The sequence below is a fragment of the Cetorhinus maximus genome, chromosome 36 (assembly GCF_964194155.1).
Source record: "Cetorhinus maximus chromosome 36, sCetMax3.hap1.1, whole genome shotgun sequence".
NCBI classification, from domain to species: domain Eukaryota; kingdom Metazoa; phylum Chordata; class Chondrichthyes; order Lamniformes; family Cetorhinidae; genus Cetorhinus; species Cetorhinus maximus.
The window spans coordinates 6,550,150-6,567,502 of record NC_135914.1 but is presented as its reverse complement, the minus strand read 5'-3'; the positions used below and the strand labels follow the sequence as shown (position 1 = coordinate 6,567,502).

The 17,353-nt window shown below is 40.9% G+C and overlaps 1 protein-coding gene across 1 annotated transcript in view; it reads left to right on the top strand.

Annotated features, from left to right (window-relative positions):
- Positions 1-17,353, top strand: part of ash1l (ash1 (absent, small, or homeotic)-like (Drosophila)) — a 215,825-nt gene that overhangs the window by 15,728 nt on the left and 182,744 nt on the right. The window contains exon 2 of the mRNA XM_078534088.1: positions 16,754-17,344. Coding sequence (XP_078390214.1) covers positions 16,901-17,344 — 444 coding nt within the window. The 5' untranslated portion in view covers positions 16,754-16,900. The remainder of the gene's footprint in view (positions 1-16,753; positions 17,345-17,353) is intronic.

Here is a 17,353-nt window from a genome sequence, read left to right as displayed (position 1 = left end):
GCGAACATCCCCACTTCTGACCTTATGATGGAAGGAAGGTCATTGATGAAGCAGCTGAAGATGGTTGGGCTGAGAACACTACCCTGAGGAACTCCTGCAGTGATGTCCTGGAGCTGAGATGATTGACCCCCAACAACCACAACCATCTTCCTTTGTGCTAGGTATGACTCCAACCAGCAGAGAGTTTTCCCCCTGATTACTATTGACTTCAGTTTTGCTTGGGCTCCTTTATGCCACACTTGGTCAAATGCTGCCTTGATGTCAAGGGCAGTCACTCTCACCTCACCTTGCACTGCTGACTGCAGTATTTAGTAGAAACTAAAGAAGCTGGCTGAAGTCTTCAGGTGTTAGAACTGTTTTTAGTTTGCAGTGGAATGCTTCACCTCCCAGCCCGCCCTTTCCCAGATCAATTTTCTCTTCCCTAACCCAGAGGGATGCTGAGGGAAATGTGCTAACTCTGCACAGATTGGGACATTGCTGCTCCATATGACTCAGCTGCTTGCCACCTTAATTACAAGCTGTTGTGGGAGTTCCTAGGATTTGTTTAAAATTAAAGTGCTTAAAGTGGCAGAGTGACCAGTGCTGAGAGCTTTAATGGTGATTCTCCTTCCTTTGTGCTAATACCAAACCTTCTGAGCTCCTTCCAGTAATTCATTCGTACTTGTGTTTAATTTTCAAATTTAAAAAAAAAATTAAAATTCACTGGCTTCAAATTATTGTTCCATGCCAGCACCATTACAGAATTGATCTATTCGCAATTAATTATTCTCACTAACCCATGAACTCAATAGCTCATGATTTTTTTTTCCCTAGGAGTGTCAAAGCTCTTTAAAAATTCATTCTGATTTCAGAGTTCTGTAGACCGGATACTTTTCCATCAAGTCCTGCAAAACTGGCAATTTTCCCGTAATGATCAGATGGTATTACATGGCTCATTGTTGTATGGCCGCATACACTTAACCCATTCATCTTAACCACTTTTGCACTGAGGTTGGGCTGCCCTTGAAACTGTTGAGGGCCATTTAACTGTGCTGACTCTGTTTCCTATAGCTCTCATTGTTCGTATCATGTCCCAACAGCTTCTTTACAAACTACTTTCCCAATTGACTATGTTGATCCTTTTTTTGTGAAGCCACTGAGAGAATTCTGTCCCTTAGCATCTTGCCAGTCCTGCACACTGGACTTGTTCATACTGAATCCTTGTGTTGTTGCCCTGATACATTTCTTGCAGCCTTTGTCTGGAGCTTTACCTGGATAACAGCAAATTAACCTATTCTGTGAATTTTAATTTAGATTCCCTTTGTCTTGCATGATATTTTAATGCTTGCTTAATGTGCCTTAAAATGTTAGAGAGGACATTTTCTGCTACTTTGGTAAGCTGTTTTTAATTCTTGCACTGTTTATGAGTGAAAATACCTTGCAAGATAACTAGTTAACCAGTTCTGATGGGATTCATCTGAGGTTGCTGAGGAAAACAGGAAAATTGTCCTGTTCTCTTGGGGTATGGGAGTGGTGTTGGGGGATTGCAAATGTAAAACCCACTTTAAGAAAAGCAGAGAGGGATAAACAGTAATGACAGGCCAATCAGAATAATGTTAGTGGTAGATAACTATTAGAGACTTTACAAGGACAAATAAATTCTCACATGAAGAAACATCCATTAATAAGGGATAGCCAGCATGGAGTTGTTAAAAGCCAATAAGATCTGACTAACCTGATTGAGTTATTTGATGAAGCAACAGAGAAGGCTGATGAAGAGAGTGCAGTTGGTGTATATATGGATTTTCAAAAGGAATCTGATAAAGTATCACATATCAGACTTTAGGTAGGATGTCAGGGTCTTAGAAGGTAAAGAGGAGGTTTACTAGGGATGAGAGCATATTATTCAGCATATCCACTATCTCTGCAGCTATCTCTTTCAGAACCCTAGGGTGTAGGCCTTTAGGCCTGGGGGATTTGTTGGATTTTAGTCTCTTTTCTCCGCTATATTAAATACCTTAATTTCCTCATTCTCTTTCTGGTATAAAATTTATTTTCTGCTGTAACTCCTTGGGACAGAGGAGGTTAAGGGGGAAATCTCCTAGAGAGATCCAAATTATGACACCTACTGGTCATAACCAGTGTCAGAACATCATTACCAAACAGCTTTTTAGATATTTTTAGTAGTACTGGACTGAGTATAGATTAACCTTGGATAGTTTAAAGATCTGGCTAAGTCTTTTTTGGAGAGGCACTAGGGCACAGTCTTTAAAGGATTTGGGTATTGTTTAATGAAACATTTCTTCCTCTTGTATCTTCAAATTGTTCTCAGCAAAAGGTCTTTTTAAAGAATTCCTTAATTTGACTGTTGTCATGCAATGTCAGTTCCCCACCCTGATCCCTGAGATCTACTGTCCAGGGTAGGTAGAGGCCCCCTGACAGGCTCTCGATTAACACTGTTAAAGGAATGGACATCAGCTCCCCTTTCATTCACGGATGTTTCCATAGAATTGCCACTCATTGTTAGCCAGTACCTGATTGGTGCAGCTATTCTGTATAGGGCTTGCGAATGACAAAGGCACAGGTCTGTGACACTTGTTGACTGAATATGACTTGATACATTATAAATTGCAAAATGTCTATCTTCAGCAGGCATGCAAGCCTATACTTGGAGTTTCTTCCAGCAGACTAGAATCTTCTATTTTGGAAAAAAGTAGAAGTTGTTTGCATTTTCAGTTTCAGGTCCAGCTAACAGTGAGCCATTTCCATAACAACTACCTTCAGGGCTGTATGAATAGATAATTTGATAATATATGTGTCATTCTGAATAGTATGCTGCAAGGGTCATAAAACCGTAGAATGTTACTTTGGAATCATTTGGCGGGCTTGTGCTGTGTTTTTTCTACCCGAGTCACATAACCTAATCCCAGTCTCCTCTTGGCTTCCCAGATTCTCTAATATTCCTCCTTTTCAAATCTTGACAGACTTTGCTTGAGCAACAGCAAGAAGTTCAAACCAACTTCGACAAGTTTCTTTTGTTCATTTCCCCTAGAATTATTTTGTAATTATTCTGTCATCCATAACCTTCTGGGCTGTGGTGATTTTTAAAAATCTTCCAAACTCTCCAGTCTTTCTCAGAGACCACTCATCATCTCTGATAGCATTCTAGTGAATCTATGCTCAGTTTTTGCACTGCTGGTCAACAAAAACAAGATTTGTAACTTGTCAGTTTGGAGATCTTGGAGTTGTCCGGGCATCAACCAAGAAAAATTGATTTCTATGGCAGCTTATCACACCCTTAGGATATCTGAAAACATCTAAGAAATTTCAAAATTATACATCCAGAATGATGCTGTAAATTTAAAGGTCACAAAATAACTTGGAAATAACCCCATAAGAGTCCCTCTGTTCTTTTGGTGAAATTTTTGTTTTATTTTTTGCATCATGTCGAAATTCAAATTGGGACGGTGACCTTTTGTTTTGAATATGGCTATTGGAACTGACTACACAAAATAGTGATATGTATTTGCAAGTTCAGATAGTCGGTATAATTGTGTTTTGGGGTTTTCCAGCCATGGTTTCACCATGAATCAACTGAACGATTGATAGAATTTGCCTCGCTTTGCTGATGTGGATGTAGAACAATGGGCTTTCAAGAATAGTATGTTGTTTGGTTCCTTCTCAGATTTCACAATCATGAGTCAGGTTTTTTTTCTTAGGAATAAGATGAATAGCATTTGAAACAAAACTCAACTGCCGCCCCCCCCCCCCCCCCCCCCCCCCCCCCCCCGCCTGCTGTATACTCTTAACCACTTTCACATTCTTCCTCTCTCCCTCTGTCTTTCTCCTCTCTATTTTACTCTTATGCATTCTCTCTATGTATAACTCTGCCTTTTTCTGTGCACTTTGCTTGCCCCCCACCCCCTCTCAGACGCACTTGCCTTGTGGAACCACTGCTGTCTGCATGGTGAAGTTACTTTCACAGTGCTGATGGGTAGGGAACACCTTCCGGGACTTTGACCGGGTGACTGTGGGAATAGACAATGTACAGGTCAGCATGGTGTGTGGCTTAGAGGCAAACTGGAAGGTAATGGTGTTCCCATTTGTTTATGATTATCTTGGTGACATTTCATTGTGTCCTTTTATGTCAAAAGCTTACAGCAGGAACAAAGTTTTGAGTAAAGTCTTGACCCAGGTGTTTTTTTAAAAGTGGTTGAAGCAAGGCTTCCAGGCCACACTAACCGTAGAGGCATGGGAGTTTACAGCCCACCCTGTCTCTGTTGGCTTTCTCCGAGAACAACCCAAAAATAATTCCAATGACCGCCCCCTCTTTCGCCCGCTCTCTCTCTCTCTCTCTCTCTCTCTCCAAAATGTTTGTCTGATTTTCCCATAAAGGATTCGATGGCCTCTGCCACAGCCACTCTCTGTGACAAAACTTCGACATAAAGAGATTTTCCCTGGCCATTTTAATTTGCTGACTGATTATTCCTGAGCAAGAAGTCAGTGACAAGGCAAGCATGTGTTACATGGAGACCTCGGTTAAGCCTTTGATGATATGCTATGTGTCATGAGGTCTAGAAAATTATAGTGGCTGGCTGCGTTCATAAATATGCCACACTGAAAGCAGGTGCCTGTCAAATGGCTGAAGGAATTCTGAGACTAAGGATGATAGCGTCAATAAGGTGCTGTATAACAGTGGTTGCATGCAAAGAAGCAAGTGATTGCTGCTGAAGTGCCGTGAGCCCAGTTGATAAAAACCATGTTCAGTTCCTCTGTGTGTCCATGCTGTGATCCGGAGGATGGTTGCTAAATACTTGGCTGTTTTAAGGTGAATAATGCTGCTTTATCTTGCTGTGAGAGAAGCTAACTCCTCATGCCTACTAGGATTGTGCTGTGTAGATGTTGGCTGAAGACAGGATTGGACTTGCTTGTCAAAAAAAACAGAAACAGAAATACCTGGAAAAACTCAGCAGGCCTGGCAGCATCAGTGGAGAAGAGCACAGTTGACATTTCGAGTCCTCATGACCCTTCAACAGAACTAAGTACAAATAGGGAAGGGGGTGAAATATAAGCTGGTTTTTGGGTCGGGGAGGTGTATGGGGATGTTGGGACAAGAAGCCAGTAATAGGTGGAGATAACCAGAAGATGTCACAGACAAAAGGACAAAGAGGTGTTGAAGGTGGTGATATTATCTAAAGCAATGTGCTAATTAAGAGTAGAAAGCAGGACAAACAAGGTACAGATAGCTCTAGTGGGGGTGGGGTGAAGGAATACTAAAAAGGCTAAATGGTAGAGGTAAACAATGGGTGGAAATACATTTAAAAATAATGGAAATAGGTGGGAAAAGAAAAATCTGTATAAATTATTGGAAAAAACAAAAAGGAGGGGGAAGAAACGGAAAGGGGGTGGGGATGGAGGAGAGAGTTCAAGATCTAAAATTGTTGAACTCAATATTCAGTCCAGAAGGCTGAAAAGTGCCTAGTCGGAAGATGAGGTGCTGTTCCTCCAGTTTGCATTGAGCTTCACTGGAACAATGTAGCAAGCCAAGGACAGACATGTGGGCATGAGAGCAGGGTGGAGTGTTGAAATGGCAAGTGACAGGGAGGCCTGGGTAATGTTTGCGGACAGACCGAAGGTGTTCTGCAAAGCGGTCACCCAGTCTGCGTTTGGTCTCTCCAATGTAGAGGAAACCGCATTGGGAGCAACGAATGCAGTAGACTAAGTTAGGGGAAATGCAAGTGAAATGCTGCTTCACTTGAAAGGAGTGTTTGGGCCCTTGGACGGTGAGGAGAGAGGAAGTGAAGGGGCAGGTGTTGCAAGTTCTGCGGTTGCATGGGCAGGTGCCATGGGAGGGGGTTGAGGAGTAGGGGGTGATGGAGGAGTGGACCAGGGTGTCACGGAGGGAACGATCCCTACGGAATGCCGCCAGGGAGGGTGAAGGGAAGATGTGTTTGGTGGTGGCATCATGCTGGAGTTGGCGGAAATGGCGGAGGATGATCCTTTGAATGCGGAGGCTGGTGGGGTGATAAGTGAGGACAAGGGGGACCCTATCATGTTTCTGGGAGGGAGGAGAAGGCGTGAGGGCGGATGCGCGGGAGAAACTTGCTTGTGATAGCTCCACCATCACCCAGTGTAGGTGAGTAGCTGCAAACAAAGCTCACAATGGAAGCATACTACAGTAGAATAATCTTTCGGAAGGTGGGGGGAGGGGGAAAAAACCTGGTGAGAGCAGAATTAATAAGCTACATTTTATTTAAACCACTTGATATATGGGCTCAGGTATTACTATATAATCACCTATGGGAATGTTGTGATAGAATTGTATTTGGCCCAGAGTTACACTTAAAAGCACTTGAATGTTACAGCTGTCAACTGAACAGCATTAGAAATGTTGGTGATGGATTAGGAGAGGATTGCGGTATATTCAGCGATACAGGGCTTCAGCTGCATTCGTGAAAGGCCTTGGTGCAGTTTGGCCAGCTGTTAACCTTTAACCTTCTAACTAAAAACATGATCATTACTCCAAGGTAGAACTGTACTGGCTCTTGGAAGAAATTAATCAGTTTCTTAAGTAGATTTTCCAGGTCTGGGACCTCACTGTAAAATTAAGTGTAGCCAGATTTTTTAAAAAATCTTCTGTCTAATTCTGCTGCACTTTTATGGCCTTAAAGGTCTGTCATTCCAATTGTCCCTTCAACTGCACATGCCAACTTCATGACTCATTGCTAAATTGTAACCCAAGTTCGCAAGTGTTTTTTCCATTGGACATCTTTATTTTTGGAATTGGATGACTATGGAACCTAGCTTTACATGTGCTTCATTACTACCAATGCATAAAATGATATCCTCTCAGGAATTTTAAAATCCTGTACAGGATTTTAACATGGGACAAAGGAAATAGGACTTAGGAGCAGGAGTAGGCCATTCAGCCCTTTGAGCCTTCTTTGCTATTCAGTAAGATCATGCTGATCTGATGTAGTCTGAACTCCACTTTCTTGTCTGTCCCCACCCCCTCCATAACCCTTGACCCCCTTGTCTTTCAAAAATCTGTCTAACTCAGCCTTGAATAAATTCAATGACCCAGCCTCCACTGCTTTCTGGGGAAGAGAATTGCACAGACAAGCGGCCCTTTAAGAGAAAAAAAACTTCTCATTTCCATCTTAAATGGTAGACCCCCTACTGTTGAACTGTGTTGCGTGGTTATAGTCCCTTCCGCAAGTGGAAACATCCTAACATCCTCCTGGTATCCACCCTATCAAATCCCCTAAGGATCTTGTATGTTTCAATAAGATCACCTCTCATTCTCCCAAGCTCCAATGGGTATGGGCCCAACCTGTTCAACCTTTCTTCATAAGTCAAACCCCTCATCCCAGGAATAGGTTGAGTGACCTTCTCTGTGCTGTACTGCTTCTAACGCAATTCTATCTTTAAATAAGGAGACCAAAACTATACACAATACTCCAGATGTGGTCTCGCCAAGGCCCTGTACAGCTGCAGTGAAACTTGCCTACTTTTGTATTCCATTCCCCTTGCAATAAAGACCAACATTTCATTTGCCTTCCTAATCATTTGCAGTACCTGCATGCTAACTTTTTGTGATTCATGTACCAGGACATCCAGATCCCTCCATACCACCGAGTTCTGCAGTCTCTCCATTTAAATGCTATACTGTTTTTCTATTCTTCATCCCAAAGTGGACAAGTTCACATTTTCCCACATTATACTCTGTCTGCCATAGATTTGCCCACTCCTTTAACTTGCCTATATCCCTTTGCAGACTCTACCTCCTCTTGACAACTTACTTTCCTACCTATCATGGTGTCATTGGCAAATTTAGGTACTATACATTTAGTTCCTTCATCCAAATCATTGACGTAGTGTTAGGAAACCCAAAAATTTACCTTAGCTTTAGATCGGCATCCAGAGGCTGGAAACTCCAGTTCCCAGTGGGTCTCGGGCTTTCTTCGCATGAGCCAGCCAGAAAGTGGCGCAGTTTTTGTTTTTACGTCTTCAAGCTGGGAACCGGACCTGCACACATGCACAGAAAAAGTGGCACAGTGTGAGAAAGTAGGTCATGTGATCTGAACCGGTGCGCCATTAGGAGGAAGGTGTCCCAGGGAGCAGGACATGGGGAGAGGGTCCCAAACCAAAGACTGAAAGAGATCCAGAAGAAAGTCCCAGGCATGGACAAAGACAGGGATCAGGGATAGATCCCATTGAGTTGAGATAAATGACAGGAGTAGGGAAATAGGCTTTGAGTTAAAGAGAGAGATGCGGGGAGCAGACTTGAAGCAAAGTAGGCTTCAGAGAGGGCAGCCAAAGTTTGGTGACTCCGTGCTGTGGGCTGTAGGGGTAAGGGTACCCCTCTGGAGTACTGGTGTTCTGCTTGGCACAGCCAAAGATCTGAAAGTATGCTTGGAAGATGAAGTGTTAGTGTACTGAGGAGCCTCAGAAGGTGAGATTGAAACCTTGGAGGCAGATCCTTCTTGAAGCCATCCGCGTGGGAGCGACGTTTGAAGAGAATTCCATGGTGAATTCTTCAAATGTGGAGATTGGAAACCCTTGTGAGAAAAACAGTGTTTCAATGAGACCAGTTGGCTCATGGTGTGGCAGGTGTCTGAGTGGGTTGTTGAGAAATCCATAGAATCTGCTTTGGCCACATCTGTCATTTACTTGGTGTGTCTGACCACAGTTCACCAGTTGGTTCACATGTATCGCATACCTACCCTGAATGTTAGTATAAAATAGATATGATAAATTGTTTTATCTTTCTGAATTTGTATGCGTCTGTAAATATAAAGCTGGGGTGAAAGAATAGAGGATATTTGAATCATTTTCTTGTGTTGGTATTGAGATCTTTCCAACCTTTTTTCCTGGTGTAATATAGTTGATTTTTCTTATTTAATAAATGTTTTATTCTTTGTGTTAAAAGTTTATCAGACTCCTGTGAATGTGTTCAGTAACTTTCCTGCATGGCTTCTTTTAAAAAAAAAATAAAAGTTAAGACCTATAGAGCTAGGTTTCACTCTGGGATCTGACTTGTCTAACATTGACATCAGCTGAGATCGTAACAATAGATTGTAAATAGTTGAGGCCCCAGTACTGATCCCTGTGGCACTTCACTAGTTACAACTTGCCAACCTGAAAAAGACCCATTTATCCCTACTCTTTGCTTCCTGTTTCTAACCAGTCCTTTATCCATGTTAATATATTACACACTACATGATGCAATCTTGTGCATTTGCCTTTGATGTGGCACCTTATCAGATGCCTTTTGGAAATCCAAGTACACTACATCTACAGGTTCCCTTTTATCTACCTTACTTGTTACTTCCTCAAAAAACACTAATAAAACACTAATAACTTACTTAAAATGCGATTTCCCTTTAAAACCCTAGGATTCAGGCCATCTGGTCCTGGAGACTTGTCAGCCTTTAGGTCTAATAGTTTTCCCAGCACCTTGTCCCTTGTGATGGTAATTGTCTTAAGTTCCTCCTTCCCGTTCGCCCTTTGATTTTTAAGTGCTTTTGGGAACTTTTCTAAGTCTTCTACAGCGAAGACAGACACACAATACATGTTCAACGCCTCCGCCATTTCCACGTTTCCCATTATCAATTCCCCAGGCTCACTCTCTGGAGGAACAACACTGGCTTCAGTTACTCTTTTCCTATTCAAATACTTGTTATAAATACTCTTACTATTTGTTTTTATATGACTAGCTAGCTTTCTTTCATACTCTTCTTTCTCCCTATTTAGTCATTCTTTGATCAGATTTTAAGAACCAGCAATCTTCATGCTTACCACCAATCTTTGCAGATTTGTACAGCGTTTCTTTCAATTTGATACAATCCTTAATTTCCTTATTCAGACATGATGATGCGCTGTTCTCAAAGGGCCTTTCTTTCTTTCTCACTGGGATAAATCTTTGCTGAGAGTTATTAAATATCTCCTTAAAAGCCTACACTGCATCTCTACTGTCCTACCTTTCAACCTAGTTTCCCAGTTCACTTTAGCTAGATCTGCCTTCATACCCTTATAATTCCTTTTATTCAGGTTTAAAACAATAGTCTTAGACCCACACTTTTCCCCTTCAAATTGAACATGAAACTCAATCATGTTATGATCACTGTTGCCTAGAGGCTCCTTTACCATGAGGTTATTGATTAATCCTGTCTCATTGCTCATCACCAAGTCTAGAATAACCTGCTCCTTAGTTGGCTGCTGAATGTACTGCTCTAAGAAATTGCCCCAAATACACTCTATGAACTCGTTTTCAAGGCTACCTTTGCCAATCTGATTCACCCAAACTATGTGTAGATTAAAGTCACATATTATTGCAGTACCTTTTTTACAGGCCCAATTTATTTCTTCCTGGATACTCTGTCTTACTATGTAACTACTGTTGTTGGAATCGATTAAAGACCCCGTAAGTGACTGCTCACCTTTACTGTTTCGTATCTCTACCCAAACTGATTCTACATCTTGCTCTTTTGAGCCAAGGTCATCTCTCATTACTGTACTAATGTTGTCCTTAATTAATGGAGCTACCCCGTCACTTTTTTCTAGCTGCCTATCTTTTCGAAATGTCAAGGACCCTTCAATTTTAGGTCCTGGCCTTGGTCTCCCAAGCATAATTCCTTAAGTGCTGGCTCCTTGAATTCTGTTCTTTTGGATGTTAACATGTTCCTTTTGCATGTCTATAACAAGTAGTATTTTCCTTCAATAAATTCATGTAGGCTTTCTGATTTCTTTTTAAACCAAACTTTCTGATGGAATTGTGGCTCTTCATCAATTTCTAACATTGTCCTCTGGCCCCTTTTGGAACTGTCAGTGAACATGCCTGACATGTAAACATTGTGTATTGGACATTCTCCCATGTTGCCCCTCATTGAAGAAAATATCGAGTGGGTTTCACACTGGCTCATCGTTCTTTCTGGTACAAGGCAATTGTAAAGGGTATGTGCAATAATGTGTGTGTTCGAATGCTGGCTTTTGACCATTTCCATGAAACGGTCACTACACTTTGAAGTAATTTATTGTAAGTGCAGTTCCTGAGAAATTTGATTATAAAGTACTCCATAAATGTTGTACATTACTCCGCAAATCTTTTAAGGCATGACTTCACAGAATCACAGAATTGTTACAGCATAGAAGGAGGCCACTCAGCTCATCATGTCTGTACCGGCTCTCCGAATGAGCAGTTCACCTAGTACCCATTCCTTTGCCATCTCCACGTAACCCTGTACGTTCTTCCTTTTCAGATAACAGTCTAATTCCCTTTTGAACATTTCAATTCAACCTGCCTCCACCACACGCACTCGGGCAGATCCCAACCACTCGCTGCTAAAAAGGTTTTTCCTCATGTCGCTTTTGCTTCTTTTGCCAGTTACTTTAAATCTGTGCCCTCTCGTTCTTGATTCTTTCACAAGTGAGAACAATTTTCCCCTGTTCTCCAAGGAACAGTCCTTATTCCTCAAATCTATCTTAATAACTGAAATTCCTCATCCCTGGAGCCATTCTCGTGAATTCTTTCTGCATCTTCTCCAGTGCCTTCACATGCTTTCTAAAGTTCAGCACCCAGAACTGGACGCAATACTCCAGCTGAGGCCGAACTAGTGTCCTATACAAGTTCAGTTTAACCTCTTTTATAACCTTGGGATCAATTTCTATGATTCCATCCATTTAATTGTCAAGTGGTGGCTTTGGCAATACATTAGTTTTAATTAGAAATTATTAGTGAGTTTCTGATATCAGAAAGCACTCCTAGGAAAAGACATTGAGAAGATGTCACACAGTTCCTCATCAATTGTCCAGTTGAAATAAGACAGAGGCTTGCATAAAGTCTAGTTTTGTCTTGGATAAAATAAAACAAAAATTGCTGGAAATCCTCACCAGGCCTGACAGCATCTGTGGAGAGAGAAAGAGAGTTAATGGGTAAATTTAATGCTCCCTTGGAGACGAGTTCAGAGGCGGGAGGGTTGGCCGTTTGATTGGGTGGGAGGTTGGGGGCTGGAGACCCTGTCACCTTCCCAACACCACCCCAATTCTTATCCAACATTGCATTTCTTAATTGTGTGCATGGCAAACGTGTTTTACAGTTGTTTGCAAGCAGGAAAGAATCCTGCAAGTGCCTTTTGCTGTTAGGAAAAATACAGCTTGAATTACATTATTTAATTTTCAATGGTAATCTTGTGTTTCTGTGTAGTTTCTTATTTGTTTGCTTTTTTTATTATTTCCATAATGTGCTCTGTCCCATTTGCTCAATTTGTAACTTTTTTAAATGTTTTAATTTTTTTAAAAAAATTGAAGTAATATTTCTTACCAAGTAGTAGATTTGTTGCAGTATGGAAACCAGTGCATTATTCCAAAAAGAGATTAAGGAATGTAGATTTGCATCCGCAGTGCTCCTTGGGGAAAATCCCTCTGTGTCATTGTAGCTTGAGGGAAATGCTTCTCGCGCAGTCACCAGTGACTTTAATGGCCGGCCTTACACTGCTATTAGGCTGGTGCCTGCTTGGGTTAGATTCGGGGAGGCTAGTGTTCATGAACCTGCACCTATCTTTTACTAACTGAATGATTATGGTGACATAATTGTAGGTCTGCAATTCTGTCATTGAATCCAAGGAGCTGGATTTAGCAGTGTAAAGTCAGTCTGCCAGCTCAAGAACAATGTACTCCCAAAGTCTCAACTTCAATGCCGCAAATGCAATTTTGATCCAGTGTGGGTTATTAGTTGTGGTGCTCTTAATTTAATTAACTCAGATTGTTTTCCCTGTCATAGCTTCACACTGGTGTGATTATAGCTCAGAATACTCTCCCCAAGCACAACTCCAAATGTGAAATTGTGCTGTTTGGTACTTTTCGCCCTCCAATCGGATATTTAATGTGAAGTTTGTAAGTTAACGTTGTACTTCACCGAAATCATATTCTAAAACTTCGTTGCTTAAGAGCAGAATAATAAAATTTAATAATTCTCAGCTCAGAAATATTCAGATTGTCAGCATTGGCCTTGTTAGAACTTTAGTTAGGGAGTGAGTTTTCTTTTGTGTACTGTATTCAGATGAACTGTGAAAATACCCAGCAGTATGGACAGGGTATTTTAAACTGCCAAGTGGAAGATATACAGGGCATTTTGAGTTGTAAGACACTCGGGATGAGATATCAACTGTTATAGCTTTGTCATTGGTAGTGCTGAGAGCAATTTGAAATTATGAATTCTGATCAAGAAGCAGATTAGCAAGTATTCTTCCATAAGACAGCATTAAAGACCTCCAAAATCAGTTTTTAAAAATTGCTCCGTTGTCTTTGTTATTATACTCACATTGTTGTTGCATCATGTTGTGATATCATTCAGAAGAGGAGCTCAGATAAAGAGGGGATGGAGTATTTTAACTGGCAATTCAGTTTGTGGTGTAGTTTATAGCTTTAAATGATGGGTTTTGGTGAGGGATTCATAAGCTGTCTGAAGGTAAAGAAGTAAGTGAAGTGAGAAAAGTATATTGAGTCGTGAAAAATGCTTCAAGTTCTTTGCAAGTCCTTCACTCACCTGCCAACTACCTTCTATAGCTTTGAAAATTGGGTCCTGTAATATATCATTTGTGCTGATGTATGAATGCATGGATTTAACTTCTTTCTTGTTTTCTGCAGTAGCACGTTTACTGGATTCATTTTTGTTATCCTAATGTGATTTTATAATATGAGCTGGATGGAATAATCAACAGTGTCTGATTCCTGGAGTTTACTTTTTAATTGGGAAGGAGGGGAGAACCTGCAGACTTGTGTCCGTGCAAAGGTCATCAACCCTACAGAGTAAACTGAAATACTGTGATAGCTGTTTCCTGTGACTTGAGGAGATGTTATACACAGACAACTGACTGAGGATTCAGCAGCAGAAATTTGGCACTGCAGCATTTTAACCTACAGTCAGGCCTTCTGTGAATATTCGAATGTTTTGCCACAGACTTATCCTGGGCAAGTGGTTCCTATATCACCTCGCTCCTGTTTTGTCTCTGCCCCATCCTACATACATGTAATGTAACTGCATTAATGATAGCCATGAAGCATTATGTATACTGCTTTAGAAGAGTGTAAGGGCTAAGAACAAATATACATGTTCTGCTTCCTTGCTGCATTTATTGTTAATAAGGTGAAGGTTGGCAGTGTTTTGACAGCCAATTATGTTGCCAGAAAATAGTATATCTATAATTGTATTTATTTATTCAATTTATTTATACAGGGTGAAAGTAAATTGCATCATAGCATCATACAATTCTTCAAATCCTGACAGCATGACTTTGCTCATGTATGAGGTAGATCTGTAGCAAGGTCTTGAACTGTATCTTACATACCAGAATATCATTGACAAAGAGAAGAGGTTCCTTTAGCTGAGTTGACGTGATGCACAGGAAATCTCTTTTTCTCCTCCCATCGCCTTTTGGTCCCTATTTTATGTCCTTTCCTGAAGACAGTAACCCATGATCGCTCACCATTTTATACATGTGGACATTGCGATTGAATATTGGCAGGTTATTTAAGTGTGGTCCATCACAGCAGATCCACATTCTGTCCTTGACCAATACCCCCACACAGACACTTTCAAGCACAGGTACCCACAGATGCCCTGCCCAAGGATCGCTAAAAGCTATTGTAAATTCCTATGGCAGTCCTGGTTCAGATTAGCTAAATTGTCATTGTGATTGAAGCTGACACCTTCCTGGTCTGTACTTCCAATGTAGTCATTGGAATAGAAAACATTTTTTAAAATGCTGCCAATTAGCAAGAGTAAAATCAAAATCTGTCCTTCAGCTGGAAATCTCTAGAAGACGACAGGCAAAAAGAAGTCTTAAAAACAAAAGAATGCACATTTATATTGTTCCCTAAAGTGCTTAGCAATGAATGGAGAAATGTAGTTGATTTCATCGAGGTAAATGTAGCAGTTAGCTTACACACATTTATTGGTATTTGGGTCACTTTACTGTTGTGATTTGTAAGAATTCTTCATTAAATGTTCCAACCATGTAGCATGTATCCAACGTATATAGCTTATTCTAAGGAACTTGAGTAGAAGATTATGTTACTTTACTTTTTTTCAGTAGTTTTTTTTTTAGGAAAGAAGGTGACTTACATTTATATAATGCCTGTTGCACCCTCAGGAGAATTCCAAAGCCATCGATGAAAAGTATAGACACTATTGTAATGTAGGAAAACTTGACAGGCCTCAGTAACAGTAATGAGATAACAACCAAAATAATCAGATTTAGTGTTGGATGAGAGATAAATACAGGCCAAGGGATTTTTTACAAACACCCAAGAGGGCAGACGATGATGAATTTAGTGGTGGTGAATGAACTAATGTAGAATACATTGAGTGGTTGCTGCCTAATGTATTAAAAAGTGATCAGAAGAAGAGTTTGGATGAGTTTTTTTAAAGCGTAAAGCATGACATGAAAGTTGCTGGTTTCTGTTCGCGGGATGCAAAGAGATGCAATTTGAATAATGTGTGGGGGAAAAGGTTGAAACTATCCCGAGAGGAATATGAATATTTGGAGTTTGATTTAGTTTTGTGAGTTTTTATATGCTGTGCACCCAAAATTGCTTTGAAATGGGTCCCTATGAATCTATGCATATACTTGTGCGGCTTAACACAACTGACCAACTTTTTTGGTTGTTTTCTGGGTTATTTTCTTAAAATGCTGGATCCTTTTTCTGCCCCTCATCTGCAATTTCAACTTGAAATCTGCCTCTTACCATTTTGGACAAATCTATGGCCCCTCTTTGCATGCTGTAGAAAGAGTTCATTTTCTGTTTATATCACTGTCATTCATAAAACAGTGGTGAGTGTGTGTACTCTATAAGCAACTGTACTGTAGATCAAAGAGTTTCACTAAGATTTTAATAAAATGTGGAATTAATGCAGCAGGTCCAGCAGCATCTGTGGAAAGAGAATCCGAGTTAATGTTTTGCGTCAATGACCTCTCATCAAAGCTTGATTTCAGGATTCTATAATCCTTCAGTGTTTTCTTCTGTTTCAATGTAATGTGCTGTGCATATGAACTTTTTTTTTTATCAATAATGGATCTCCTGTGGCATTTCTCACAGGATAGCTTTTGGACTGGATTATGGCTATGATATTTAATTGTGAATATAGCCTGTGGTATTAAGGCCAGTGCTTTAAGTAGGTAAATCCAGGGAATTGTAGCCATTTAGTAACTGCTGAAGACGTTTGTAACTGCTTGTAAATTTCAGACTGCACAACTGAGAATTGGCCCTTTTTTATGAAATGGTTTAGTATCTGTAACAGTTGTATATGTCTATGGCCTTGTATCTAACACACGTTTGCTAGATGTGAGACTGCATAAAACAATCAGCAGTACAATTCTAAATTTCCCCATCCAAATTTGGGTGTGTTTTAGAGAGAGCATTCAGCTCTAACTGGAGGTGGGAGCTCCTCAGTGTGATATGCATTAAGAGCACCACACGAGAAGTTTATTGGGATGACTAAAGTGTGTTGGCTTAATCCTCCCCAGACCCAAGAGCATTGATATATTAAGTAAACCTTGGGTAACATTGCACAAAAATCATCTTGGCTTGACTGAAAGTGAGGTAAACTGTCCCAAGCAAAAATTTTCACTGGGTGAAGAATGGGACTCAGGAGAGAAGCGTGTAGCTCAGTAATTGTCACCTGCTCGAGCCTCGCTTGAAATTAGTGATGGGAAAATCCAAAGTGAGGGAGATTCCAAATTAATGCTGACTATTTTTTTCTCTTCTTTTACAGTGACAGTGATGCTGCGTTTCAGCTGGGAGCACTAACCAGGCAGCTTGTGTAGTGTCAGTGTCTGCTACAGAAAGCAGCAATCTGAACGCACAGGTGGCTCTTTATAACAATCCTTACCGATACTGGTAAGGGGGGGGAAGTTGCATAATGGAGCAAAGAAATGCATTGTTAGGATCCTTGAACCAGCCTTTGAGCGTTGATGCAGAGGGCAACCCTGGAAAGAATACTCCAACAAATTGCAACAACAAAGTTGTTGGCAGGAGAGAGGGAGAGATTGATGGGGGTGCCTTGGAGGAAGAAGATGGTACGAACTGGAAGCAGGAAGAGGGAAAAGCTGCTGACTCAGGACAAGAACTTGACCCACCAAACTCAGACCAGCAGCAGTTTTCTGTCAGGGAGACAAATTTTGCGGAAGGCAGCCTAAAACTGAAAATTGGGCTGCAGCCTAAGAGAACTAAGAAACCGCCCAAAAACCTGGAGAATTATGTTTGTCGGCCTGCTATTAAAACGACCATCAAGCACTCGAGAAACAAAATAACAAAAAGCGGGAAGAGCACCGAGGAGAGGGAAGAAGAGAGTGAGCTAAAACGGGTAAGGTTT